Raw genomic sequence first — 27,005 nt, forward strand, 5'->3', positions numbered from 1 at the left:
CTCCAAAAAATAATGTGGCAGAAAGATCACATGTGACACTGTCAAGGGCCACCCTGGGTGAAGACAGAAAAGCTCTAAAGGAAGTAGATAGGGTTTTTGCTATTCCCCCAAAGTTCCTGGATTGGGTGGAAGAGCTTCTGTTTTGTGAAGCTGATCTGCCATGTTTAGACATGTATTTTTTGTTGTTGTTGTTGTTGTTGTTTTGTTTTGCCTTTTTGGGTTTTTTGTTTGTTTTTCCTAAGTAATCAGTGTTATCCTAGGGATTTACAATAACAATGACCAGATGGTAGGGTAGAAGGACATTTAACTGCTCCTTCCATGGCCAGTCTGCATAAATTAAATTTGGGCTAGTTGAATTACATGTGCATCTGGAGTCTAGCATTTCGAAGTAGTGCAAAACTGATTGCATGGGTTTAGGGTTGAAGTTCAGTGGTAAAACACTGCCCAAGAGTATGCATTGGTCCAGACTCCAGGGGAACAGTGTCACTCCAGAGGGGCTCCAATCTCACTTTAGAAAACTGCCCTTGGTGGCGGTCACAGTATTTTGGATTTCATCAATAAAAACTCATGGGGATTTGTTCATCACCTTTACCCGAGCTGTGCAGAGCCTCAGTTCTGCCTGCCCCCCTTCCCTCTGCCCTTTCCAGGGAGAGCTCTGGTCCTGGGTGGCACTCCAGCTTGGCTGTGGTGCCAGATGGGCTGGTGCACATGCTGGGGGCTTGCCCTGGTCTGCAGGCTCAGTCTCCCACCCCTGGGTTGGCACCCACCATGGGCCCAGGGGCTCCTGTCAGACAGCCCAGGTGGCCAGTGGCTTTCCTAGGAGTGGCCACAGGTCTCAACATTGCTGCTTCCTATTTTTGTTCCTTAACGAGGTGTTGCCCAGGTGGAGTCTGGCCCATTGGTGGTGCAAGCCTGTGTCGTGTGTGTTGCCATCAGACAGCTGTGAGGTCTGCAGGGGGTGCCACACCTCTGTCTGGGGCACCTGGATATGGTGAGGGGACACCTCTTTCTGGGCTGACCCTGGCCAGGTCCCTCCCCCTGGCAGTGTCCACAGCTCCTGCAATGCTCAGGCATGGGTCTGCTTTCCTTGGGTCTTTTCAGAACAGCCATGTAGGGCTGGACACACCCAGGATTTTGCCCAGATGCTCTTGGGGCTCACCATCTGTAAGAAAAAACACACATGCAGATAAAAAATTCAATAAAGCACTTCTGGGTCAGCTTCACAAAATAGTTTTCACAGAGATGTGTAATGGGTCTTGGTCTGAGCACTCCTTTAAATTTCCTGGCTCCCTGTGTGTCCTGAGTGGTGACCAGCCCCTTGCTCTTCCCTGGGTCTGAGCATTAATCACATGGGTGGGGCATTTGCTAAGTCAGGAAGTATCAAGGAACTGATGGTTCCCTGGAACAAAGGTGCCAGCCTGGCCTGCTGTCCAGTGGAGGGCGCAGGTGACTGTTTCAGGCCGTCAGTCCCAGAGCAGGAGTCTCCTGTCAGCCAGCGGCCTGGCAGATGAGGCAGAGGTATGGGATATGGGCTTTCTGCCTGTCTTGAGGGGGAATTCCTCTCTGGGGAGGGTCTCCTCCGATTCTTGCCCTGTTCTGTTGGACACTGACACCAGGGGACATTCTTGGCCCAGTGCCGGGTGGATGTTGTCAGCACCCAGGAGACTCCAGGCCGGGCTGTCCTGGTCCTTTTCCTCCTGGCACAGCCCACCTTCAGCCCATGAGAGCCCCCTTGCACTACCTGTGGGGCAGTGGTGATGGGGCACCAGACAGCACATCTGAATTGCTGAGCTGTCAGTGCACAGGTGGTGACATCCAAGGGTCACCAAAGTTGCCTCCATTAGCACTCCTGACACTCTGTGATGTCATGGGCAGCTGAGGGGGTCGGGGTCACAGTGCCCAGGAACCTCTCTGGCTCCCCAGGGTCTCACGTGACTGGGCCTTGCCCTGGTTGCTGCCTGCCACCACACAGGCAGGGGAGCTCACGCTTCACTTGCTGCTTTCTTGGCAATAGCAGCCTTCAAGGTTCATAACCCAAATCTGCGCTTCCTTGTGCAGCATCTGCAGTCTTGCTTAATCCCTTCCTACTGAAGACTGAAGGCTGAACTTTTAATAGCCAAAATGAGGAAGCAGAGGGAATTCTACCACAAGCTGGGCCTGGAGGTGCCAAGCGACATCAAGGGGCAGGCGTGCTCCGTGAGACGGCACTTGGATCCCCGCAGTGGTGAGTGGCTCCATGGCCCGCACATACCCAGGGTGCGGTAGGCCTCTGTGCAGATCTAGGTGGCTTCACCACCCTGAGAGGCAGCCACTGGGTGTGGGTCAGAGAGCTGGAGGTGCCAGAACGTGCCTAAAGATCACTGTCAGAGGGCAGACAGCCTAAGGAAGAAGTTTGAAGGCGGACTTCCTAAGGTTTGGACTTGGCTTGTCTTTCCATAAAATGCCAATAACATTTGGTTTCGGTGTGAAGTTAATAGTACCTTAGTCTGTGCATACTGTAAATGGTTCAAATCTTCGAGGCCCGGTATTTTTCTGGTGGAGCACACAAGTTCCTGAGGAATCTCTGGACCAACCTGTGCACACCTGACAAGCAGACAGATGGGAAGACCTGGCCACCACCACACAGAGAGCCAGCTGCCCGGTTCTCAGGAGTCACCCAGGCCAGGGAGGCGTCCAGAGTCTGGCCCTAAGCCTGCGTGGGCTCTGGAGCGGGCTCTGGACCAGGCAGTGCTGTGGGGAGCACCAGATGGCTGGGGCCAGTGTTGCTACTCCTCTGCTCTTGGTTTCTCTGAGCTCTCAGACATGCCCCTGCCTCAGGGCAGCCTCAGGAGCCCTGCAGCCTGGCAGAACTGGTCGCTCAGCAGGCCTTTGCTCAGGACAGGGGCCAGTCTCAGAGAGGCACGGAGGGTGGTCCTGAGTGTGCCTGGGGTTGGGAGGAGCGTACCTCGGCCTTCACCATCCAGTTAGCACTCCCTGGGTTCCCACCACTCGGGCTTGGGGCGGGTCTCTGGGTTTCAGGGGAGGGAGTCCCCAACTCTCCACATTTTCCATTTGTGTGACAGGTGAGACCAAAGCAGACGACAGTGCACACAAGGCCACGGCAGAGAAGAAGCAGGAGGAGGATGATGACTACCACTGGAGCGATAAACAGGTGGGCCCCCAGCGAACGCAGGCTTCTCTGTGAGCCATTCCCTCAGATGCTTCCTGATGGCCAGCCGGTCAGGTACGCTGTTGAGGGCACCTGTGGGTGGGGCAGTAACCTGACTGGGGGACCAGGGATCCAGACCGAGCTCCTGGCCCTGCTGATGGCACTCCTTCACGTGTACTTCCTCTGCAAACTCCTGCAGTCTCTGTGCTTCGTGGCCAAGCAGTGCCATCATCTCATAAAATGAGGGTCAGGGACTGTCACAGGCTTCTGTTCAGTGGGTCTGCAGGCCCTGGCCACGCCGGGGAGAGACCAGGAGGTGTGAGAGCGACTGGCGCCCAGCCTGCGGTGGTTCTCTCAGAGCCTCACACAGTCACCTGGAGATGCTTAGAACTGATTTTGCTCTGGATGATGAGCTCACATGTGGGAACACGTAGTTGCAGGGAATTGTCCACAACCAAAGAGGGCTCGCTCGACGTCCCTGGAGGGAAAAGTGCTGTCAGGGACAGTGCCCAGCTGCCCCATGCTGTGGTCCCAGGAACTGGGAGGGGAGAACCAGCTGCCAGGCAGCCCCCAGGAGACACATGTTCAGACTCAGCTCGGGGCCTTGGCAGAGGTGGGGTCGGCTCACACAGCAGAGCATAGGGCCACTGAACCGTGTGTGGGCCAGAGCACTGGGACCTTTGATGTTTCCTTATCCACATCTGCACTCTAGGGACACTCAGGGGGCCCTATGGAAGCAGGGACAGGTCTGCGGGTGTTGGACTAATGACACATTAACTAACTCAGGCTGACTCCTTACTCCCTGGCAAGTGAGCAAGATCAAGGCCTCAAAGGCAGTTTCAATAGTTAATGACGATAAATTGGACCACCGTCAGGGATTGGTTAACAGCAGTTTCTCGAACGTGATCAGCTCGTGCTTGCCATATAGTCCTATGGGACTCTCACCTGCATGAACACCCCATGCCTTGCTGACCTTTAAGCTGATTGGTTTCCGCCTAGCCCCCACCCTACATAAAAGCTGTGTGATTTCCTCAATAAACAAGTTCCTGCTGTGACTGGTCTCCCTGACATGTCTGATTGTCCTCCGCCAGGAGGGCTGGGAGGGGGCGGTCAGTTGGCCCTACCTATCCTGGTCTGACCTTGTTGGGGAGTGTCCCCTTCCCTTGTCGCTGGTCGAGAAGAGCAGGGAGCTTAACACCCCGACATGTGGGTGCCTGGATGTGATGAAAGCAGCTCTGACAGTAACCTGGACCCCAGAGCACAGGTCACCTTGGTGTGGCCCCAGTCCATGCTGGTGTCTGGTCCTGAGTCAGTGGCAGGCACCATCTGAGAGTGGCTTAGAGGGTCCCTCAGATGAAGCCCCTGTCTCAAGGCCCTGACCCTGGCCTGGGGGCTGCAGCACTGCACCTGGACCACGTAATCATGCGTCTGGACCTGGGGTGCTGTGGATGGTGTTGGTGCATACCTAGTGTTCTCCACTTGACTTTGATTTTTCAGCTTGAGTTTTCCACCATTGGCCTGCTGATGTTTGCTGGGTGCTGCCTGGCAGAGTCTGCAGCTCTGCATGCAGGGGTCCGCACACACTGGTGTTCTCACTCTAGTTCTCTGTATGTCCTGGGGCAGCATGCCAGTCCTGACTGCTGTGCACCTGTGCTTGACAATGCGTGTTTAATTTCTGCATTAGTCGTTGTGATTCAAATGCCCAAGAATAGCTTGGAGGCAGAACATTTTATTTGGACTCATGGTTCCAGAGGCTCTGTCCTGGGTTGGGTGACTCCTTGACTGTGGCCTGAGGTGAGGTTGCACCTCTTGGCAGACGGGCACAGGGGGGTCCATTCTCAGTGGCAGAGCAGCAGTGGGAAGGGGTGGCACCTGTCCCAGAGTCCCCAGCCATGCCTCCCCCACCTGCAGTCCCCACACATGCTGCCCCATCCTGATCCAGCCATTACCCTGTGGATGCTCCTGCGTGTGTGGGAGGAGCTCTGGGCACCGCACATTCAGACACAGCACTTCCAGAGCCCACTTCCCTCTGCTTGCTTCCCCAGCAGCAGTGCCTTCTCTGGCCACATGCCTGTGTGTGCTCTTGCCCATTGTGCTGTGAGTCTTGTGGCCTGTTGTGCAGTGGGGACCTGCCCCAGGGGTGCTGTAAGTGTCCATTCCCTGGGGGACCCGCCCCAGGGGTGCTGCAGGTACTTGTGTTCTGGGGGACCTTCCCCGAAATGCTGCAGATGCCCTTGTCCTGGGGGACCCACCCCCAGGGTGCCCTACATCCTGTGCTGTCTGCTCTCTTGTTGGCCCATCCTCACTCATGATTTTATAATTTGACACAACTTTAGCTTATTACTATTCTCTTCAGTATCTTAAGAACCTCTTCCACATTACATTCACCTACATTTTCTTATAAATATATTTTAAAATTTTGTTCTTTCTGCACATTTTTTATTGGTACATATTGATGGGATTTGTTGTTACATATTTGTACATGCATGCAACACACAATGTAACAGTACGATTTGGCCACTATCATTCCCCAGCATTGTCCCCCTGCCTCCCACCTCCCACCTCTTGGTCCCTCTCCTCACTCATCTCCCCTTGAAGTTCATGAGATCTCCCCCACTTTGTTTACCTTTTTCCTCTCTGTCTTCGGCGTGTGAGAGAGAACGCACAACCCTTAGCCTTCTGAGTTTGGCTGTTTCACATAACATGATGGTCTCTAGTTCTGTTCAGTTTCCTGTATATGCCAAAATCTCATTTTTCTTTATTGATGAATAAAACTTCTCTGCATATACATACCACTTTTCTTCATCCACTCGTCTGCTGATGGACAAGTTTGGCAACTGTGAATTGTGCTGCTGTAAACATGGGTGTGCATGTATCACTGCAATAAGGTGACTGTAATTCTTCTTCAGGATAAGCACCGCTGAGTGGTGTGGTTGGGTCATGCAGTGGTTGCATGACAAGTCTCCTGAGGAACCTCACTGATTTCCATAGCGGTGGTACTAACTTACAGTCCCACCAACAGTGTGAAAGTGTCCCTTTTCCCCCACATCCTCTCCAGCATTGTTGTTTGTATTCTTGATGACTGCCACTCTGACTGGTGTGATATGAAATCTCAGTGTAGTTTTGATTTGCATTTCACTAATTGCTAACAATGTTGAACATTTTTCATGTGTTTGTTGACTGTATTTCTTCTTTTGAGAAGTGTCTGTTTAGTTCATTTGCCCATTTGTTATTGATTGGGTTATTCATTGTTTTGGTGGTAACTTTTTTGAGCTCTTTGTACATTCTGGATATTAATCCTCTGTAAGAAGAGTAGCTAGCAAAAATTTTCTCCCATTCTTTGGGTTCTTTCTTCACATTTCCAATTGTTTCTTTTGCTTTGCAGATGCTTTTTAATTTGATGCTGTCCCCATTTACTAACTCTTGGCTTTATTTCCTGAGCTTTAGGGGTCCTGTTGAGAAAGTCCTTGCCTATACCTAAAAGCTGGAGCATTGATGCTGTTTTCTTCTAGGAGTTGCATAGTTTCTGGTCTAACTCTGAGGTCTTTGATCCATTTTGAGTTGATTTTTGTACAGGGTGAGAAATAAGGGTCTTGTCTTCTACATGTGGATAAACAGTTTTCTCAGCACCATTTATTAAAAAGGCTCTTCAATGCAAAGCTTGCTTTTTGTGGTCAGGTTGTAGACCCCCATAGCTGGCTTTGTGGGAGGAGATGCAGTTGGCCATTGTGAGTCGGCCAGTGTATTCATCACCAGTTGTTACAGGGCTCTCCAACAGGAGATCTACAACCTCCATGCACAGATCTGTTCTGCCCAACAGGCCCCATGTAAACCATCCTGCTTCATTGTGTAATTATTTAAATAATGAGCTGAGCTGTGATGTGGTAGGACAGTCTTCAAGATTGTCTTAAGAACTGGGTGAAATGGTACACTCATCATCCCAGCAACTCAGGAGGCTGAGACAGAAGGATTGCAAGTTCCAGCCCAGCCTTAGCAAGGCCCTAAGCAAAATCCTGTCTCTAAATAAAAATAAGAAGATTTGGAATGTGGCTCAGTGGTTAAGTGCCCCTGGGTTCAATGCCTAGTACCAAAGAGGGTGAAAAAAAGAAAGAAAAGATTATCTTGAGTAACTGACTCTTTGCTGTTCTGCATAGCTTTGGGAATCAGTTGCCAGGTTCCCTGAGCAAGCCCTTGCAACCTTTATTAGAGGGAATCAAGTGTCTGTAGATTTTTTTTTTTAAATATTTCCATTAGTTGTTGATGAACCTTTATTTATTTATCTGTATATGGGGCTCAGAATCAAACCCAGTGCCTCACATGTGCAAAGCAAGCGCTCTACCACCAAGTCACAACCCTAGCCCTGTCTTTGCACATTTTTGCTGGGAAAAGGCAGAGTTCTGATGGAAGAGTGCTCATCCTTGGGCCCCTGTGGTCAGTGAGCCTCGGGGCCCTCTGGCAGTAGTCTGCCTTGGTCAGAGCTGCTCAGGAGGCCTGGGGAGCTTATGCATGTTTCTGTTTGTAGGCTCTGTTGGACTTTGTGGATATGAGCAGATGGGACAGCCTGACTTGATGACTGAGTACCACTTCTGAGCTTAGCCACTGCCTCGACTGGGCACACTGGGAGGGGTGGGGGATGCTATTTTAGATTCAAGGCCTTGCTGATCTGGGCCTTGCTGCACTCATCCTGCAGCCAAGCACACCCTCTGCCTCGTGGCCTCAGCACCCCCACGTGCCTCACAACCTGGGCAGCAGCACCTAGTGAGGAGAGGGCTTCTGATGCAGGTCCCTCAGTGGGCCAGGCCTGCCCTCTGTCTTGTGCAGACTGAACTCTCAGGCCAGCACAAGGCCGGATTCCTCACCAGTGCGGTGGCTGGAGCAGGCAGCCGGGCACAGCTGACCCCACACCAGGGAGGGTGCCCCAAACCTGCTGCTGCGCTTGGGCCTCGCCTGCCCAGGCATGGACACTCCTGAGGCTGGGCAGGTGTCCACATGTTGTGCTCCCAGTCTGTCACTGTGGCTCAGCTGCTGGTGCAAGTGGGTTCAGATGGCCCCCTCCACCTCTTTTTAAACTTGGGTGTCGAGTGAGTCTAGGTAGACCAGATTTGTTTTGGTTGACCTTAGCGGGAGTTAGTTTTTAAATATCTAAAGTGTGATGCTTTCCATAGCTGCTGCTGATAGGGATTTTAAAATCAAATTGCAAGTTTTCTTTAACTGGCACTTGCTTCCCAGTGACCACTGGTGAGTGTGAGTGGGTCTCTGTGACTCTGCATTCCCTGTTTTTCTCCACTTCCCCCTTTCTGGCACAAGATGCTGTTGGTGGCAGAGAATTGCTAAGTTTTCCTTAATCTGTCTGCTGCTTGCTTGCTGGTTATAAGTTCTGCTTCTGCTCGCCTAGTGGCCACAGATTGCTCAAGTGAATGTGTTCTGATGGTCCAGGATTAGCATCACTCTGCAGCTGTCCACTGCTCATACAGGCCTCTCCTCCTCCATCTGTCTTCCTCCCTGGGCTCTGTTTTTCACAGTTGCTTGCTGCTGGCTTTGTGTCATTCTTGTTTTGTTTTCTCTCTCTCTCTCTTTTATTTTTTTTTTTTTACTGGGATTGAACCCACGGTGCTCTATCAGACTCACCCTCAACCCTATTTAAAACATTTTTTATTTCAAGTCAGGGTTTCACTAAGTTACTGTGGCTGGAATTGTGATCCTCCTACCTCAGCCTCCTGAGTCACTGGGATTATGGAGGTGCTACCACCCCAGCACTCTCTGTTACTTATCTGTTTGGTTCTGTGAGAACCACTGTGCCTCACCATTTGAGACTCCTCTCCAGCGTCCCCAGCCCCGCAGCTGCTGCATGCTAGCTGGACATAGCTGTCCATCTGGCTCACCTCTCTTATGCTCTGCTGCCTTCACTACTTGAGCTGGTGACTTGTCTCCATGCTGCTTGTGATAACCTTCCTCCAGAGAACTCTCAGAGGTTAACCTGTCTACACCAAGACTGGCCATGGCTCTCGCTTGATAGTTTGCTCGTTGACATTACACCTGCATCTCACACTTTAACCCTCCCTTTTGCACCTCTTGCCACATTAGACATGTGTGTGTCATTGATTGTATTTATCTGAATTTTAAGAGGCCTAAGTCAGTTCCAGGTGCTCAATCCCCACCTCCTGTGGATGGTGGGCTTCCTCAGCAGTCCTGGGATAGGGTGGATTGCCTTTGCCTTGTGGTGCCCAGCATTAGGATGCTACATGACCCCCACTCTGACCCCTGGGAGCTGCTGTTCCTCCAGAGCACTGCACAGCCACACCACAACTCCACTGGGGACCCTTCCTCCAAAGCCACACTAGTCTCCATGTCTGCTCCATCCTTCAGGCCACACCCCTGCAATATCCTTCCCAGCCTCTCTGGATGCTCCTGCCACCCTACCAGGATTCCTCAGGACGCCCATGTGCTAGAGGACAGGACGGGGTAGGTGTGACTCCCAGAGGGCCTGGGGCTCCCGAGTGCCAAATACCAGAAGTCAGGACAGGATGGAGTGGACTGGCTGCAGAGGCACACTGACACCATGCAGGTTTGGAGAGAGTGTCTGTGTGCCTGAGGTGGAACTACAGTGTTGAGACAAAGCAGCTTCAGATCAAAGACCCAGCTCCTAGGTATTAGGCAGGGCCTCCAGTGGAGGCCTGCAGAGCAGTGACCTGCTGACCAGCTGACCAGCTGACCAACCACTGACCTCCCCTCTCTCCAGGTGAGCATCTGCTTGGAATGCAACAGCAGCAAAGTGTGGGACCTGAAATGGAAGTGGATCTGCTGCTCAGCCCCAGGCCACAACCTTACATCTGAAGAAGTTCATCACCAAAAAGCTCAACCTTTCCTCCTTCAATGAGGTAAGTTGCGATACTGAGGTATCGCAAGCAGAGCGATAAGGCGTCATTTCTCAGTTGTTAGAAATCCTTCTAAAGTGCTTCAGTTTGTTTTATTTTGCTTTGTTTTCCCACAACTTCAGAAATTTTAATCAAAAACAAAAATTCTTGCTTGTTTCTTCTACCCTGCCAGGTAATACACAGGAAATGCAACAAAGACTGTGGACAGCAGGGACAGGTTCTGAGTGTAGGTTGGAGACTCGTCCTGCTCCTTGATTTCCCATCCTTTGTGGCTGGTTGGGGGATATGCTGTCTTGGAGGGTGTGATGGTAGTAAGACTGGTCTGTCTGGGAGCCAGGGCATGGGGCACCGTGGCCCTCCACGTGGAGGTGCAGATGGTCAGCAGGAGTCATCTCTGCAGAGCCCCAGACAGGCTCCTTGGCCTGTGGTGTAGCTTTACAGATCCCTCAGGCTGGGTGAAAAATGGGCTCTGGGGCACAGACATGGGAGCCAGAGAGGCTGGTGTCAAGGGGTGTGAGAGAGAAGGGCTGGGTGTTACAGAGGACCAAGGTGGCCAGGGAGAGCAGGGTGGACACAGCCTGGCAGGTGAACCTCAGCCCAGCCAGAACCTGAGGATGCACCTTATTTGGAAAGGGGGACTTTGCAGATGTAATCACATTAGGGATCTTGAGGTGAAATAATCCTGGATTATCTGCCTGGATCCTAAATCCAATAACAAAAGAGCCCTGTGTGAGAATGAGGTGATGGAAGGTGAGACCCACACTCGCAGACTTGTGGCCCCTCAGCCCTGTGTGGGGACCTAACCTCAGGGCGGCTCGGGGGTGCAGGACAGGCTGCTCTCTTCTCTCTTCTGCTCTCAGAGCCCAGAGGACCTCATGGATGCAGCCTCGCCCTGTGGAAGCCTCCTGCTCTGTGGATTTCCCATCTGGTTATGTGCACAGCTGCAGAGACAGCCTGAGAGGCCCCTAGGGCCTCTGCAGTAACGCAGCCCTGTGGCACCCAGGTCCACAGTGTGGCTGCAGAGCTGTGCTGCAAGGCCCCAGAGCCAGGTCTTGGTGAGGCCAGGGAGGATCCCAGTCCTGGCCCTAAGAAGCCCCACAGGACATGCCATACATGCCAGCCACCTGTGACCCACAGGAAAACCATGTCCAGATGTGGCTTGTAGTGGGAAGAAGGCAGAGGAGAAAACAGGGAAGGGCTGTGGTTTGGCCCACTGGTGGCTGGCCTGGAAGGGGTGAGGGGGCTTTGGATCCTGTGAAGGGGGAGGCAGAGCTCGTTAGAAGGAGCACGAGTGCACAGGGGGAGGAGACCTGGGGTGGCCACTCTCCCTGGCACAAGAAGTGTCCTTGGGAGCAGCAGGAGGCTGTGAGGCATCTGCTTTGATCCCAGAGTTCTGGGACCCCACAGCCTGTTAAGGACACTGCCACCTTCACAAACACTGGGCAGGACAGAGGGGCCTACAAGTGGAGGACAAGAGGCACAGGACACCCACACCTCACAGGGGACAGCAGTCATTGCGTGGGGCTTGTGGACACAGAGCAGTTGGAGTGCCCACTGGGGTCACCACCGCTTGCAGTCAGGAAAGTGCAGTAGAAACCACAGGAGACAGTGCTCACGCTGCAAGCCACCCTGCACCAGGAGCAGCCCATGCGGCCTTGGTGGTGGGGAGGCTGGACACAGACAGCCGGTTTCTCACAGACAGCAGGCTGTGTGGGTGCAGGTTCATGCACCAAACAAAGTCACTTGGGATGTGGACATGGGTGTCTGGGCTGGGCGGGTTGGGCGGGCACTCTCCTGCCTGTCAGTGTGATTGGAACCTAAAAAGGCCCTAAAAACAGTCTCTTCAGGGAGAAACCTGGGGTCCCTGTCCTTCACTGCAGCGAAGGACGGAACAGCAGAGAGGGGACTGACAGGCAGGGCTTGTCTGTGAAAGCAACTGGCTGGTAGAGTGTGGCAGATGAGGCCATTCCTAGTGTGCAGTGTCCACTGGGCCCAGCAGGTGCCCTCCCACCTTCACTGTCCAGGTACCTTGGTGCCATCCCTGCTGCTGAACAAACCATTTCTGATCCTCGAGGTCCTTGTGGCTGGCAGCTCAGGAGTGGGCCCATGTCCTGCCCATCAGGACATGGAGGCAGGGACATGGGAAGTGTGGCTCCTGGCCCATGAGCTGGGGACAGTGGCCCCAGGAGAAGGGGAGGGTGTGAGCCCTCTAGCACTCATCCAAGAAGCTATGAGCCTGGGCAGGACATAACATATTTGACTTTGGGGGCTGGAACAGCTGCTAGGCCTTATCCACAGGGCCCCCTGTGGCTGAGCCCCAGGCTCATGTGGGTAGGTCTGCCCTGAAGGAGTGGTTGATACCTCACCTTTGCTTCCTTGGATTTCTATTCTGATGGGGCAGGAGCGAGTGGGCAAGGGAGGCAGGCCCTCCCGCGGTGCCCAGGGGTGCCATAGATGCTGGGGAGTGTGTTATCCTGCTGGTGATGGCACAGGTCTCCACACGGGTCAGCAGGGCCTTAGCCATCAGCCAGTAAGTCTCTAATGTAAGCCCCTCTCCCATCAGCTGGAGGAGTTCCTGGGCAAGGACCACACCCTCAAGTTCATGGTGGTCACGTGGTAGAGGTTCAAGGTGAGCACTCACCCTGAGAACCTGCCATGTAACTCTACTCTTCCTGGGCTCTCACCATGGCTGGGTCTCCTCAGGTGGGGGACTTCAGTCTCCCACTCTGGTTAGGAGCAGGAGTCAGTGACTACTGTGGTCAGCAAACCTATGAACCTTCAGCGGCTTCCTGAAGCAGGGTACTATAGTGGAACCCCATCCTGGGCAGAAGGGGTGGGAGGTTGTGGGGCTGAATGGGGTCAGGGTAAATGGATGGAGTTAGAGAACATCATGCAAAGTGAAACAAGCCAAACTCAAAAACCAAATGTCAAATGTTTTCTCTGATACGTGCGTGGAAGCTAATTCACGAAAAGGGGATGGGATAGGAAGGAATAGGGTTACTTTATATTAGGTAGAGGGGAGTGAAGGGAGGGGAAGGAGTATGGGGAAGGAATGATAGTAGAGTGAAACAGACATTATTATTTCATGTACATGTATGACTGCATGAATGTGACCCTCCAATAATCAGAAAGTGAGAGATTACACTCTATTTATGTATTATGTATCAAAATGTATAAATGCATTCTACTGTCATTTACAACTAATTAGAAAAAATAAAATAAAAAAAATTTAAAAAAGCTGAATAGCAGAAACAGAAACAATCCAGTTAGAAAGGGGGCAAAAGATATATACCTATCTTTTGCCAGAGAGGTCAGATGTTTGGCAAGGAAGACATGAAAAGATGTTTGAGATCACTTTCCAAGAATGAAATGCAAAGTAGAAACTCCCAGTAGGAATCTCTCCATGCCAATTAGAACAGATAAAACACAGATCAGTAATGACGCTGAATGCTGGTGAGAGTGCCAGCACTCCCATTTATCGTTCACTCCTGGTGGAACCAGAAGGTGGCAAAGTCATTCTGGAAAATAGTGTGTGTCTTTAAAAACTGATAAAATTAAACACACACTTACCATAGACCCAGTGACTACATTCCTGGGTATTTATCCCAGCAGAGTGGATATCAGTACACAATCATTCATGGTGGCTCTATTTGTCATAGACCAAACTGGAAACAACTACAATACCCCCTGGCCCACCCTAGTGGTGAACACTGAAACAAGCCATAGCACAATCTTACAGGGAAGAACTCAGCAATTAATTAAGAGAAACAAACTATTGATGAAGCAGCAGCCTGAGTGGATTTCTAGGGCCTTGTTGAAACTAAGGAGAAACTTGAAAAAGCCCTCTAGCTTCACTTGCTTGCCAGTAGTTACTTGCATTTTGTCAACTTTACACATCACTAACTTTGGAGGACAGGCCACTGAGCAATAGAGTGTTCATCTCCCAAAGCTTTGTAGGAGATAACACTTCTGAAATGGGGGTTTAGAATAGTAATTTCCTAGATTAATTTTCAGGGCTGCGATGCCGCTCCCATTAAAACCACTGATCTCCCTTGGGCCTATACTGGTGTTTGGTGGGTAACCGCTTAATGCCAGAGGGCTGAAAACCCTATCCCCAGATCACACTAATGCCACCACTTTTGGAAACTGTGTCCTTTGAAGAACCATGATGTTTGATGATGAATGACAAACCATGAACTATTTCACCTCCAATCACTTTTGTGCATGCCTATGTTCAACCCCATTTTTATCCCATAAATAGCAATAAACTTTGGACCCCTTTCAAGGAAATTGTTCTCCTTTGCAAAATTCCATGTTTCAATGATTCATATACCATGTGGTGTGTAGCCTCCTTTGGGTTTTCTCATTGATTTCTAAGAGTAATAGATTGCAATGTGGGCCAGCCACTCCCAACATAGGTCACTGTGTTGTCAGTGTGGGGCCAACACTGTGTATGAAAGAGTTGGGGTACAATGTCTAAGGGGGACTCCAACTTGGGATTGAACCAGTTCCTCCTGTGTTTGTGGTTCCCAGTGTATCCTGGGTCATTTTGGGAAGAAAGGGCATGACTTGGGGAATATCAGGGATTGTCTACAGTTGGGTCAGGCTCAGGTCAGTGCCAGGTCACACCCTCCAGTCCTGCACTCAAGATGGGCAGGGACCATGGGGACCTGAGCCAAACCAGACCCTGCCTCTGGCAATTGCTGCCATTGCTGTTGTCCCTGAACCCTGAGGCTTCTAGCCCCATGTCCTTTGCACATTCTGTGGGAGGTTGATAGGATTCCTAGAGTGCAAGAGGGACTAGAGCCAGCAACCAGAGGATTCCAGAGAGGTATCATTTTACACTTATTTCCTTATAACTTTTTCTTCATGTCTGACCATAAGCTTCAGACTAGAGGGAGGTCATTTTATTTACCACTGTCATAAAAAAAAATCAAATGGAGCAGAATTGGTTCTGGGCCCTTGAAATGGAGCAGGAGGCCATTGTCAATCAGATCTCACTGGGAACCAAAGCTCAACCTTTATCAGGGCTGCACCCCACCATGCTGATCAAAGTGGCCAAACTACCTGTTTCCTAAAACACTGTTAAATGCTTGATCTTCTATACAAATCACTCCTTCCACAAAACTATCCAGAGACTTAGATTGTACCCATGCCCCTTCCTACAAAATGATGCAATTTTTCCAGCAGCAGTCTTACTTCCTGACTCACAGTGTTGCCATCTCCAAAACCCTTGCTGTTCGAGCTATCCATGCAACCAGCATGCACCTGAACAGGCAGCCCAGTTCAATGTTTCAGTAGTGTGTGTTGTCATGTCTCAGAGGTGATTTGCATTGGTCTCCCAACTGCATATTAAGTGCCCTGAAGCATTATCTCTCAATTTTGAGGTTTTTCCTTGAAACGTCCTTGAAACAGTGTTAAATTCATAGATTTGTGCAATAATCAACCAAATTGCCATTAATCTCCACTCTCAATTCTACCTCTAGATAACTACCAGTCTTTTTTCCTTTCGTATTTATTTATTTTGCTAGATTATGCATAAGTGAAGTGTAATCTCTCAGTGTTCTGATTATACAAATTGTAGGATCACATTAAGATTTTTTTTTCATTTTCTAGGTACTTCAGATAAATAGCATCACAGAAATTGTTGTCTTCCACATCCTAAGTGGCTTCCTCCACTTAGGGTAACATTTTTTTAATTTCTAGGCTCTGGCATGTACCCATATTTTGTATGTTTATTCCATGGCATTGTTGTACCACACTTTGATGTTTGTTTTCTGGTTGACAAGAATTTGGTTGTTTGCAGTTTTGTGATATTATGAACAATGGTGCTATGAATATTTTTGTTTTTAAATTAAACTACTGTATGTTATTTGTTTAGTTTTCTTTCTTTTGGAGCATGCCTTTTTGTTTCTCTTGGGTAGATTCTGAGAAGTGAAACTACTGGGTTATGTGGTAACTTTATGTTTAATAATTTGTAAATTTCCAAACTGATTTCTAAAGGATCTCTCATATTACATTCCTTCTGAAACGTGGTGGTTTCCACTTTTTCTACATCCTTGTCAATATTTGGTATTGTCTGTTTCATTAGCCATTCTACTTAAATTAAGTGGTATCCCATTGTAGTTTTAATTTGCACGTCCCTAATGCCTAATGATGTGGAATATATTTTCACGTGCTTAATTACCATTCAGTTTTTTCTTTTTACAAATTTAAAAAAATTGAATTGGAGACTTGTGTAGTTTAATTTTATTATACATATTAGGGCATATAAATTGTACAGAATAATGGGTTTCATTGTGAAATGTTTGTACACAATTCTAAGGAACTTTGATTGAATGTGTATTTTCCTATTCCTCCATTTATATCTGTCTCCCTCCACCTTTTTCCCTCCTCCATCCCTGATAAACACTCTTTATTTGATACCATGTCCCCTCTCCAAGATTTCTCATATGAGAGAACACATTCCATACTGTCTTTCTGAGTCTTGCTTATTTGGCTTATATGGTGATCTTTAATTCTATCTATTTTCCTGAAAATGACATGATATCATTTTTATTTTATTTATAGTTGAATAATACTAATGTGTGTGTGTGTGTGTGTGTGTGTGTGTGTGTGTTTCCGAAATTTGAAATTTGTCCAATTCCAAGAAAAGGGCATGGAGACACAGAATGCAGCAGAAGTGAGACTTTTTTACAAGGCAGGTACAATCTGCATTTTATCCCCCAGTGCACAAGGTCCCTCATCCAGTTCCTCCTTGGGAACTCTGCATTCCCTGTTTTTCTCCACTTCCCCCTTTCTGGCACGAGATGCTGTTGGTGGCAGAGAATTGCTAAATTTTCCTTAATCTGTCTGCTGCTTGCTTGCTTGTTGTAAGTTCTGCTTCTGCTCGCCTAATGGCCACAAATTGCTCAAGTGAATGTGTTCTGAAGGTCCAGGACTAGCGTCGCTGTGCAGCTGTCCACTGCCCATACAGGCCTCTCTTCCTCCATCTCTCTTCCTCCCTGGGCTCTGTTTTTCACAGTTGCTTGCTGCTGGCTTTGTGTCATTCTTGTTTCTTGTTTTGTTTTGTCTTGTTTTTTTTTTTTTTTTTACTGAGATTGACACCATAGTGCTCTACCAGACTCACTCTCAATTCTATTTAAAGCATTTTTATTTCAAGTCAGGGTTTCACTAAGTTACTGAGGCTGGAATTGTGAGCCTCCTGCCTCAGCCTCCTGAGTCACTGGGATAATGGGGGTACCACCACCCCAGCACTCCCTGTTACTTATCTGTTTGGTTCTGTGAGAACCACTGTGCCTCACCATTTGGGACTCCTCTCCAGTGTCTCCAGCCCTGCAGCTGCTGCACACTAGCTGGACACAGCTGTCCATCTGGCTTGCCTCTCTTGTGTTCTGCTTTCTTCACTACTTGAGGGGTGCCTTGTCTCTGTGCTGCTTGTGATGAGCTTCCTCCAGAGAACTCTCAGAGGTTAACATGTCCACACCAAGACTGGCCATGGCCACCTCCTGTAGGGTTTTCACTTGAGAGTTTGCTCGCTGACGCTACGCCTGCATCTCACACTTTTTTAGTTTTTTTTTTTTTTTATTGTAAACAAATGGGATACATGTTGTTTCTCTGTTTGTACATGGAGTAAAGGCGTACCATTTGTATAATCATAAATTTACATAGGGTAATGTTGTTTGATTCATTCTGTTATTTTTTCCCGTCCCCCCACCCCTCCCACCCCTCTTTTCCCTCTATACAGTCCTTCCTTCCTCCATTCCTGCAGCCCTCCCTAACCCTAACTCTAACCCTAACACTAACCCCTCCCACCCCCCATTATGTGCCATCATCCACTTATCAGCGAGATCATTCATCCTTTGGTTTTTTGAGATTGGCTTATCTCACTCAACATGATATTCTCCAATTTCATCCATTTGCCTGCAAATGACATAATTTTATCATTCTCTATGGCTGAGTAATATTCCATTGTATATATATACCACAGTTTCTTTATCCACTCATCAATTGAAGGACATCTAGGTTGGTTCCACAATCTGGCTATTGTGAACTGAGCAGCTACAAACATTGATGTGGCAGTATCTCTGTAGTATGCTGATTTTAAGTCCTTTGGGTATAGGCCTACGAGTGGGATAGTTGGGTCAAATGGTGTTACCATTCCAAGTTTTCTGAGGAATCTCCACACTACTTTCCAGAGTGGCTGCACTAATTTACAGCCCCACCAGCAATGTATGAGTGTACCTTTCTTCCCACATCCTTACCAACACCTGTTGTTGCTTGTATTTTTGATAATCGCCATTCTAATTGAGGTGAGATGGAATCTTAGGGTGGTTTTGATTTGCATTTCTCTTATTACTAGATATGTTGAACATTTTTTCATATGTTTGTTGATTGCTTGTAGATCTTCTTCTGTGAAGTGTCTGTTCATTTCCTTAGCCCATTTGTCAATTGGGTTATTTGTATTCTTGGTGTACAGTTTTTTAAGTTCTCTATAGATTCTGGAGATTAGTGCTCTATCTGAAGTATGATTGGCAAAGATTTTCTCCTACTCTGTAGGCTCTTTCTTCGCATTGCTGATAGTTTCCTTTGCTGAGAGAAAGCTTTTTAGTTTGAATCTATCCCAGTTATTCATTCTTGCTTTTATTTCTTGTGCTATGGGAGTCCTGTTAGGAAGTCTGGTCCTAAGCCGACATGTTGAAGATCTGGACCTACTTTTTCTTCTATAATCTGCGGGGTCTCTGGTCTGATTCCAAGGTCCTTAATCCATTTTGAGTTTAGTTTCCTGCACAGTGAGAGATATGGGTTTAGTTTCATTCTGTTGCATATGGATTTCCAATTTTCCCAGCACCATTTGTTGAAGAGGCTATCTTTTCTCCATTGCATATTTTTGGCCCCTTCGTCTAGTATGAGAAAATTGTATTTATTTGGGTTTGTGTCCATGTCCTCTATTCTGTACCATTGATCTACCTGTCTATTTTGGTACCAATACCATGCCATTTTTGTTATTATTGCTTTGTAGTATAGTTGAAGTTCTGGTATTGCAATACCCCCAGCTTCGTTTTCCCTGCAAAGGATTGTTTAGCTATTCTGGGTTTCTTATTCTTCCAGATGAATTTCATAATTGCTTGCTCTATTTCTGTAAGGTACGTCATTGGGATTTTATTGGAATTGCATTGAATCTGTATAGCACTTTTGGTAGTATGGCCATTTTGGTAATATTAATTCTTCCTATCCAAGAACATGGGAGATCTTTCCATCTTCTAAGGTTTTCTTTAATTTCTTTCTTTAGTGTTCCATCTCACACTTTTAACCCTCCCTTTTTCACCTCTTGCCATATTAGACATATGTGTGTCATTGATTGTATTTATCTGATTTTTAAGGGGCCTAAGTCAGTTCTGGGTGCTCAATCCCCACCTCCTGTCGACGGTGGCCTTCCTCAGCAGTCCTGGGATGGGGTGGATTGCCTTTGCCTTGTGGTGCCCAGCATTAGGATGCTATGTGGACCCCACCCTGAGCCCTGGGAGCTGCTGTTCCTCCAGAGCACTGCACAGCCACACCACGACTCCACTGGGGACCCTTCCTCCAAGGCCACACTAGTCTCCATATATGCCCCATTGTTCAGGCCACACCCCTGCAACATCCCTCCTAGCTTCTCTGGATGTTCCTGCCACCCTACCAGGATTCCTCAGGACGCCCATGTGCCAGAGGACAGGACAAGGTAGGTATGACTCCCAGAGGGCCTGGGGCTCCCGAGTGCCATGTACCAGAAATCAGGACAGGATGGAGTGGACTGGCTGCAGAGGCACGCTAACACCATGCAGGTTTGGAGAAAGTGTCTGTGTGCCTGAGGTGGAAGTACAGTGTTGAGGCAAAGCAGCTTCAGATCAAAGGCCCAGCTCCTAGGTATTGGGCAGGGCCTCCAGTGGAGGCCTACAGAGCAGTGACCTGCTGACCAGCCAACCAGCTGACCAACCACTGACCTCCCCTCTCTCCAGGTGAGCATCTGCTTGGAATGCAACAGTAGCAAAGTGTGGGGCCAGAAACAGAAGTGGATCCGCTGCTCAGTCCAGGCCACAGTCTTACATCTGAAGTTCATTGCCAAAAAGCTCAACCTTTCCTCCCTCAATGAAGTAACTGCTGATTTGCAAGCAGAGTGATAAGGAATCATCTCTCAGTTGTTAGAGATCCTTCTAAAGTGCTTAAGTTTGTTTTGTTTTCCCACAACTTCAGAAATTTTAATCAAAACCAAAAATTCTTGCTTGTTTCTCCTACCCTGCCAGGTAATACACAGGAAATGCAACAAAGACTGTGGACAGCAGGGACAGGTTCTGAGTGTAGGTTGGAGACTCGTCCTGCTCCTTGATTTCCAGTCCTTGATGGCCGGTTGGGGGATATGCTGTCTTGGAGGGTGTGACGGTAGTAAGGCTGGTCTGTCTGGGAGCCTGGGCATGGGGCACCGTGGCCCTCCACATGTAGGTGCAGATGGCCAGCAGGAGTCAGCTCTGCAGAGCCCCAGACAGGCTCCTTGGCCTGTGGTGTAGCTTTACAGATCCCTCAGGCTGGGTGAAAAATGGGCTCTGGGGCACAGACATGGGAACCAGAGAGGCTGGTGTCAAGGAGTGTGAGAGAGAAGGGCTGGGTGTTGCAGAGGACCCAGGTGGCCAGGGAGAGCAGTGTGTGGACACAGCCTGGCAGGTGAACCTCGGCCCAGCCAGAACCTGAGGATGTGCCTTATTTGGAAAGGGGGACTTTGCAGATGTAATCACATTAGGGATCTTGAGGTGAAATAATCCTGGATTATCTGCCTGGATCCTAAATCCAATAACAAAAGAGCCCTGTGTGAGAATGAGGCGATGGAAGGTGAGACCCACACTCGCACACTTGTGGCCCCTCAGCCCTGTGTGGGGACCTAACCTCAGGGCGGCTCGGGGGCAGGACAGGCTGCTCTCTTCTCTCTTCTGCTCTCAGGGCCCAGAGGATCTCACAGATGCAGCCTCGCCCTGTGGAAGCCTCCTGCTCTGTGGATTTCCCATCTGGTTCTGTGCACGGCTGCAGAGACTGTCTGAGAGGCCCCTAGCGCCTCTGCAGTAACGCAGCCCTGTGGCATCCAGGTCCACAGTGTGGCTGCAGAGCTGTGCCGCAAGGCGCCAGAGCCAGGTCTTGGCGAGGCCAGGGAGGATTCCAGTCCTGGCCCTGAGCAGCCCCACAGGACAAGCCGTACATGCCAGCTACCTGGGACCCATGGGAATATCATGTCCAGATGAGGCTTGTGGTGGGAAGAAGACAGAGGAGAAAACAGGGAAGGGCTGTGGTTTGGCCCACTGGTGGCTGGCCTGGAAGGGGTGAGGGGGCTTTGGATCCTGTGAAGGGGGAGGCAGAGCTCATGAAGGGGCACCAGTGCACCGGGGGAGGAGGCCTGGGGTGGCCACTCTCCCTGGCACAGGGAACTGTCCTTGGGAGCAGCAGGAGGCTGTGAGGTATCTGCTTTGGTCCCAGAGCTCCAGAACCCCACAGCCTGCTAAGGACACTGCCATCTTCACAAACACTGGGCAGGACAGAGGGGCCTATGTGTGGAGGACGAGAGGCACAGGACACCCACACCTCACAGGGGACAACAGCCATTGCATGGGGCTTGTGGGCGCAGAGCAGTTGGAGTGCCCACTGGGGTCACCACCACTTGCAGTCAGGAAAGTGCAGTAGAAACCACAGGAGACAGTGCTCACGCTGCAAGCCACCCTGCACCAGGAGCAGCCCATGCGGCCTTGGTGGTGGGGAGGCTGGACACAGACAGCCGGTTTCTTACAGACAGCGGGCAGTGTGGGTGCAGGTTCATGCACCAAAAAAAGTCACCTGGGGTGTGGATATGGGTGTCTGGGCTGGGCAGGCTGGGCGGGCGCTCTCCTGCCTGTCAGTGTAATTGGAACTTAAAAAGGCCCTAAAACAGTTTCTTCAGGGAGAAGCCTGGGGTCCCTGTCCTTCACTGCAGCAGAGGACGGAACAGCAGAGAGGGGACTGACAGGCAGGGCTTGTCTGTGAAAGCAACTGGCTGATAGACTGTGGCAGATGAGGCCGTTCCCAGTGTCCATTGTCCACTGGGCCCAGCAGGTGCCCTCCCACCTTCACTGTCCAGGTGCCATCCCTGCTGCTGAACAAACCATTTCTGACCCTCGAGGTCCTTGTGGCTGGCAGCTCAGGAGTGGGCCCATGTCCTGCCCATCAGGACATGGAGGCAGGGACATGGGTAGTGTGGCTTCTGGCCCACAAGCTGGGGACAGTGGCCCCAGGAGAAGGGGACAGTGCACGCCCTCCAGCGCTCATCCAAGAAGCCATGAGCCTGGGCAGGACATAGCATATGTGACTTTGGGGGCTGGAATGGCTGTTAGGCCTTGTCCACAGGGCCCCCTGTGGCTGAGCCCCAGGCTCATGTGGGTAGGTCTGCCCTGAAGGAGTGGTTGATACCTCACCTTTGCTTTCTTGAATTTCTATTCTGATGGGGCAGCAGTGAGCAGGCAAGGGAGGCAGGCCCTCCTACGGTGCCCAGGGGCACCATAGATGCTCAGGAGTGTGTTATCCTGTTGGTGATGGCACAGGCCTCCACACGGGTCAGCAGGGCCTTAGCCATCAGCCAGTAAGTCTCTAATGTAAGCCCCTCTCACACCAGCTGGACATCTTGTGCAACGAGGAGATCCTGGGCAAGGACCACACCCTCAAGTTCATGGTGGTCACGCAGTGGAGGTTCAAGGTGAGCACTTACCGTGAGAACCTGCCATGTAATTCTCTTCCTGGTCTCTCACCCTGGCTGGGTTCCCTCAGGTGGGAGTCTTCAGTGCCCCGCTTCTGGTTAGGAGCAGGAGTCAGTGACTATTGTGGTCAGTAAACCTGTGAACCTTCAGTGGCTTCCTGAAGCAGGGGACTGAAGTGGAACCCCATCGTAGGCAGAAGGGGTGGGAGGTGGTGGGGCTGAATGGGGTCAGCCCCCCCCCCCCCGCCCCGGGCAGGTCTCACATGGCCAAAGGATTGAGAACCAGAGCAGCAGAGAACAGAGCCCACATGGATGGTGGGGCAGCTGATGGAGGATCTAGCAGCCTGGCCCAGATGTAGGACCTGAGCACTGCAAAGGTGGTCCCTGGGGCTGTCTCCCAGCAGCCCTGCAGCACCGCATGGCCCTAGACCAGGAGAGTCAAGGGTGGCACTGCGGGTCTTCCAGCCAGCATGGGGCTTGGCTCCTGTCTTTCCAGGAGGCAGCGTGTCTGCTGGCCCTGGCAACCTGATGAGCCTGTGTCTTTTTCTTGCAGAAGGTACCCCTCCTGCTACACTACAGACACAAGATGGATTTGCTGTGAGCCTGGCTCTGCAGACTGGCCCTGCATCCCAGGGCCACGTGGCTGTGCACAGCACCTGCGCAGTGGAACTCGTCTGTGGGTGCCAGGTGGACCAGACTTCTGAATAGAGAGTATTTATAACTTTTGTACAAGAGAACCCACTGCCTACCAGACACTACCAGCACCATTCACAGAGGATGGAACACTTGCAGTTCTGTGCAGCAGCACATGCTCACCCACCACCGGCCCTTGGGCAGCAGGTGCAGCACTGGCTCCAGGTCACCGTCCCACAGACTTTGCTCGCTTTCCAGGTCTCAGGAATCTGAGTTTGTTTCAGTTTAGTTCACGGATTGGTTTCTTAATAAGCCTCAAACATATTGTACTTTTATTGAGTTCTCCCTAAGTTATTGAAAAAGTCTTTTCATGGTAAATATTTATGTTGCCTTTAGCTTCCTACGACTTAGAAGATACATAAAGATTTAATTTAAAGCATACCAAAAGAGGTTTGCCTTGATACTGAGTGAGCGCTGGTGTCCACCCACCCTGGCAGCCCAGCACAGGCACGCATCCATTCTGTAGGCAGGCCGAGCCCATGTCACCAGGTTCCATACCATGGCTCTGGTGGACCAGCAGGGTGGACCAGGGGCAGCTCGGCCCGCTCCGTGCTGGCTCGAAGACCATTCTTGTTTTTAAAAAAATTGCATTTATCCAAAAGGGCATGGATTGTCTGGTGCTGCCATTTAGTTTCCTACATTGTCCTCCCCGTTTCTATGCTAAGGAGGGCATGGTGGTCAGGGGCTTGTCTGACCAGTGAGGAGCTGGGATGCCAGCTCCGGGCTCTCCCTCCCGTGGATGGAGGCCTCTGTGCTTTGCCACCCTCCTCCCAGGAAAGTGCTGGGGCAGGGCAGGCAGACCAGGCCCAGGGGGCAGCATCTCCACCAAGCATGTGTCTCCCAGTCGCAGGCAGGGTGCTCTGTGCCAGCCCTCGGCTCCCCAGGGGTGGCATTGCTGTTGAATTAGGGGATGGTTCTGCCCGCACAGACTCTTGTGCCCCCATACCCAGCAGAGGGCAGAGGGGCACCTGGTGCCTCAGGCACCACCCGCAGCAGCCCCATGGTCCTGGAACTTGAGCACAGGGGTCCTGGTATTTCTGGTGAGTATGGAACCCCTCCCTCAGCCCTTGTGAGGCAAGCATGACCCTAGCCTCATGGTCCCTGCCTAGCACTGCCCACCAGCTCTTGCTGGGTACACGGGAGTCTGTCCAAGGCCGTGTTGCCAGGAGGCCTCACCAAGGCCTGGGGTTTCCTTGGTCTCCTTGAAAGCTGTGCTGGGATTGTTGGCATCCAGTTCTGCTTGTTCTCTTCTGCTTCCAGCTTCACCTAAACATAGCGTTGGAAGCAGCAGTCGTGAGACCTGGAGTGAGGGGCAAGGAAGCCCTGGAGTAGCTGGTCTGGGGGCCACGAGCCTGTGAAGCAGACACCCACGTCCTCATGTGAACCCAGGACCCTGCGGGTTAGTGTCCCAGGCTTGCTCTTCACCAGATGGTCCCCAGGTCACTCTGCAAGGGTCTCTGAGCAAGTATTACCTGTCTACCTCAAAACACATACTCTGAAGCCTCCTGCAGAGCCACAATTCACAGTGCCATTCCAGCATGATGTTAGGATTTAGGCATAGTCCTGTGTGGTGAAACTAAAACAAGGCTGAACACATGAGCCTCTGGATTAGTACCAAGGTGGAACACCCTGTGCAGCCTGATGTTTGTGTGGCCTGCAGCTGCCCATGGAGTCCCATGTAGTGCTATGGTGCTAAGTCAAGAGCTCTGCCCCAGCAGCCTGACCAAACCTCATGGTCAAGATTTAAGAACATTAATCATCCCTACTGCTTCATCTAGAACATTTATTAATTAAAAATGTCATTTTTCATTCAACTATATTATATTCAAATATAATCTCTACTAGTGTGATTTGGGACCACTGCCTTGATTCATTTCAAGGGGACAACATAGCACTTGAATATTTTGGCAACATTCTCTTTGTGATCAAGCAGAAAGATTTGTTTGGATGATCATTTGGTGCAGATACAATATCTGGTTAAAATCTTTCATCTAGAATATATAACAAACTATCAAAACTGAATACCACTCTTTGGTTTATACCCAAAGAACTTAAAATCAACATACTACAGTGATGAAGTCACATCAATGTTTATAGTGGCTGAATTCACAATAGCTAAAGTATGGAACCAACCTAGATGCCCTTCAACAGATGAATGGATAAAGAAAATGTGGTGTGTATATATGATGAAATATTACTCAACTTCAAAGAAGAATGAAATTCTGGCATTTGCTGGTAAATGGATGGAGTTAGAGAATATAATGAGAAGTGAAACAAGCCAAACCCAAAAACCAAAGGTCAAATGTTTTCTCTGATGTGCGAAAGCTAATTCACAAAAAGGGGATGGGATAGGAAGGAATACTTTATATTAGGTAGAGGGGAGTGAAGGGAGGGGAAGAAGTATGGGGGAAGGAATGATAGTAGAGTGAAACAGACATTATTATTTCATGTACATGTATGACTGCATGAACATGATCCTCAAATAATCAGAAAGATGAAAGATTACACTCTATTTATGTATTATGTATCAAAATGTATAAATGCATTCTACTGTCATTTACAACTAATTAGAAAGAATGAAATAAAAAAAATTTTAAAAATTGAATAGCAGAAACAGAAACAATCCAGTTAGAAAGGGGGCAAAGATAGATATCTACCTATCTTTTCCCAGAGAGGTCAGATGTTTGGCAAGGAAGACATGAAAATATGTTTGACATCACTTTCCAAGAATGAAATGCAAAGTAGAAACTCCCAGTAGGAATCTCTCCATGCCAATTAGAACAGCTAAAACACACATCAGTAATGCCACAGAGTGCTGGTGAGGGTGCCAGCACTCCCATTTATCGTTCACTCCTGGTGGAACCAGAAGATGGTAAAGCCATTCTGGAAAATAGTGTGTGTCTTTAAAAACTGATAAAATTAAACACACACTTACCATAGGCCCAGCGACTACATTCCTGGGTGTTTATCCCAGCAGAGTGGATATCAGTACACAATCATTCATGATGGCCCAAACTGGAAACAACTACAACACCCCCTGGCCCACCCTAGTGTTGAACACTGAAACAAGCCATAGCACAGTCTTACCGGGAAGAACTCAGCAATTAATTAAAAGAAACAACCTATTGATGAAGCAGCAGCCTGAGTGGATATCTAGGGCCTTGTTGAAACTAAGGAGAAACTTGAAAAAGCCCTCTAGCTTCACTTGCTTGCCAGTAGTTACTTGCATTTTGTCAACTTTACACATCACTAACTTTGGAGGACAGGCCACTGAGCAATAGAGTGTTCATCTCCCAAAGCTTTGTAGGAGATAACACTTCTGAAATGGGGGTTTAGAATAGTAATTTCCTAGATTAATTTTCAGGGCTGCGATGCCGCTCCCATTAAAACCACTGATCTCCCTTGGGCCTATACTGGTGTTTGGTGGGTAACCGCTTAATGCCAGAGGGCTGAAAACCCTATCCCCAGATCACACTAATGCCACCACTTTTGGAAACTGTGTCCTCTGAAGAACGATGATGTTTGATGATGAAAGACAAACCAT

General features: G+C 49.7%; 1 protein-coding gene and 1 long non-coding RNA gene across 2 annotated transcripts in view; both read left to right on the forward strand.

Moving 5' to 3' along the window:
- LOC306642744 overlaps positions 1-27,005 on the forward strand; it is an 838,964-nt gene that overhangs the window by 591,483 nt on the left and 220,476 nt on the right. The gene's annotated exons all lie outside the window — the stretch shown is intronic.
- Positions 2,121-24,364, forward strand: LOC306642723 (polycomb group RING finger protein 3-like). Its single transcript, XM_079108472.1, has 5 exons — positions 2,121-2,224; positions 3,063-3,151; positions 20,022-20,156; positions 22,688-22,768; positions 23,322-24,364. The coding sequence occupies exons 1-5, from the start codon at positions 2,122-2,124 to the stop codon at positions 23,367-23,369; spliced, it is 456 nt and encodes a 151-aa protein (XP_078964598.1). The 5' UTR covers position 2,121; the 3' UTR covers positions 23,370-24,364.

The sequence above is a fragment of the Sciurus vulgaris genome (assembly GCF_902686455.1).
Source record: "Sciurus vulgaris genome assembly, chromosome: 13".
Lineage (NCBI taxonomy): Eukaryota > Metazoa > Chordata > Mammalia > Rodentia > Sciuridae > Sciurus > Sciurus vulgaris.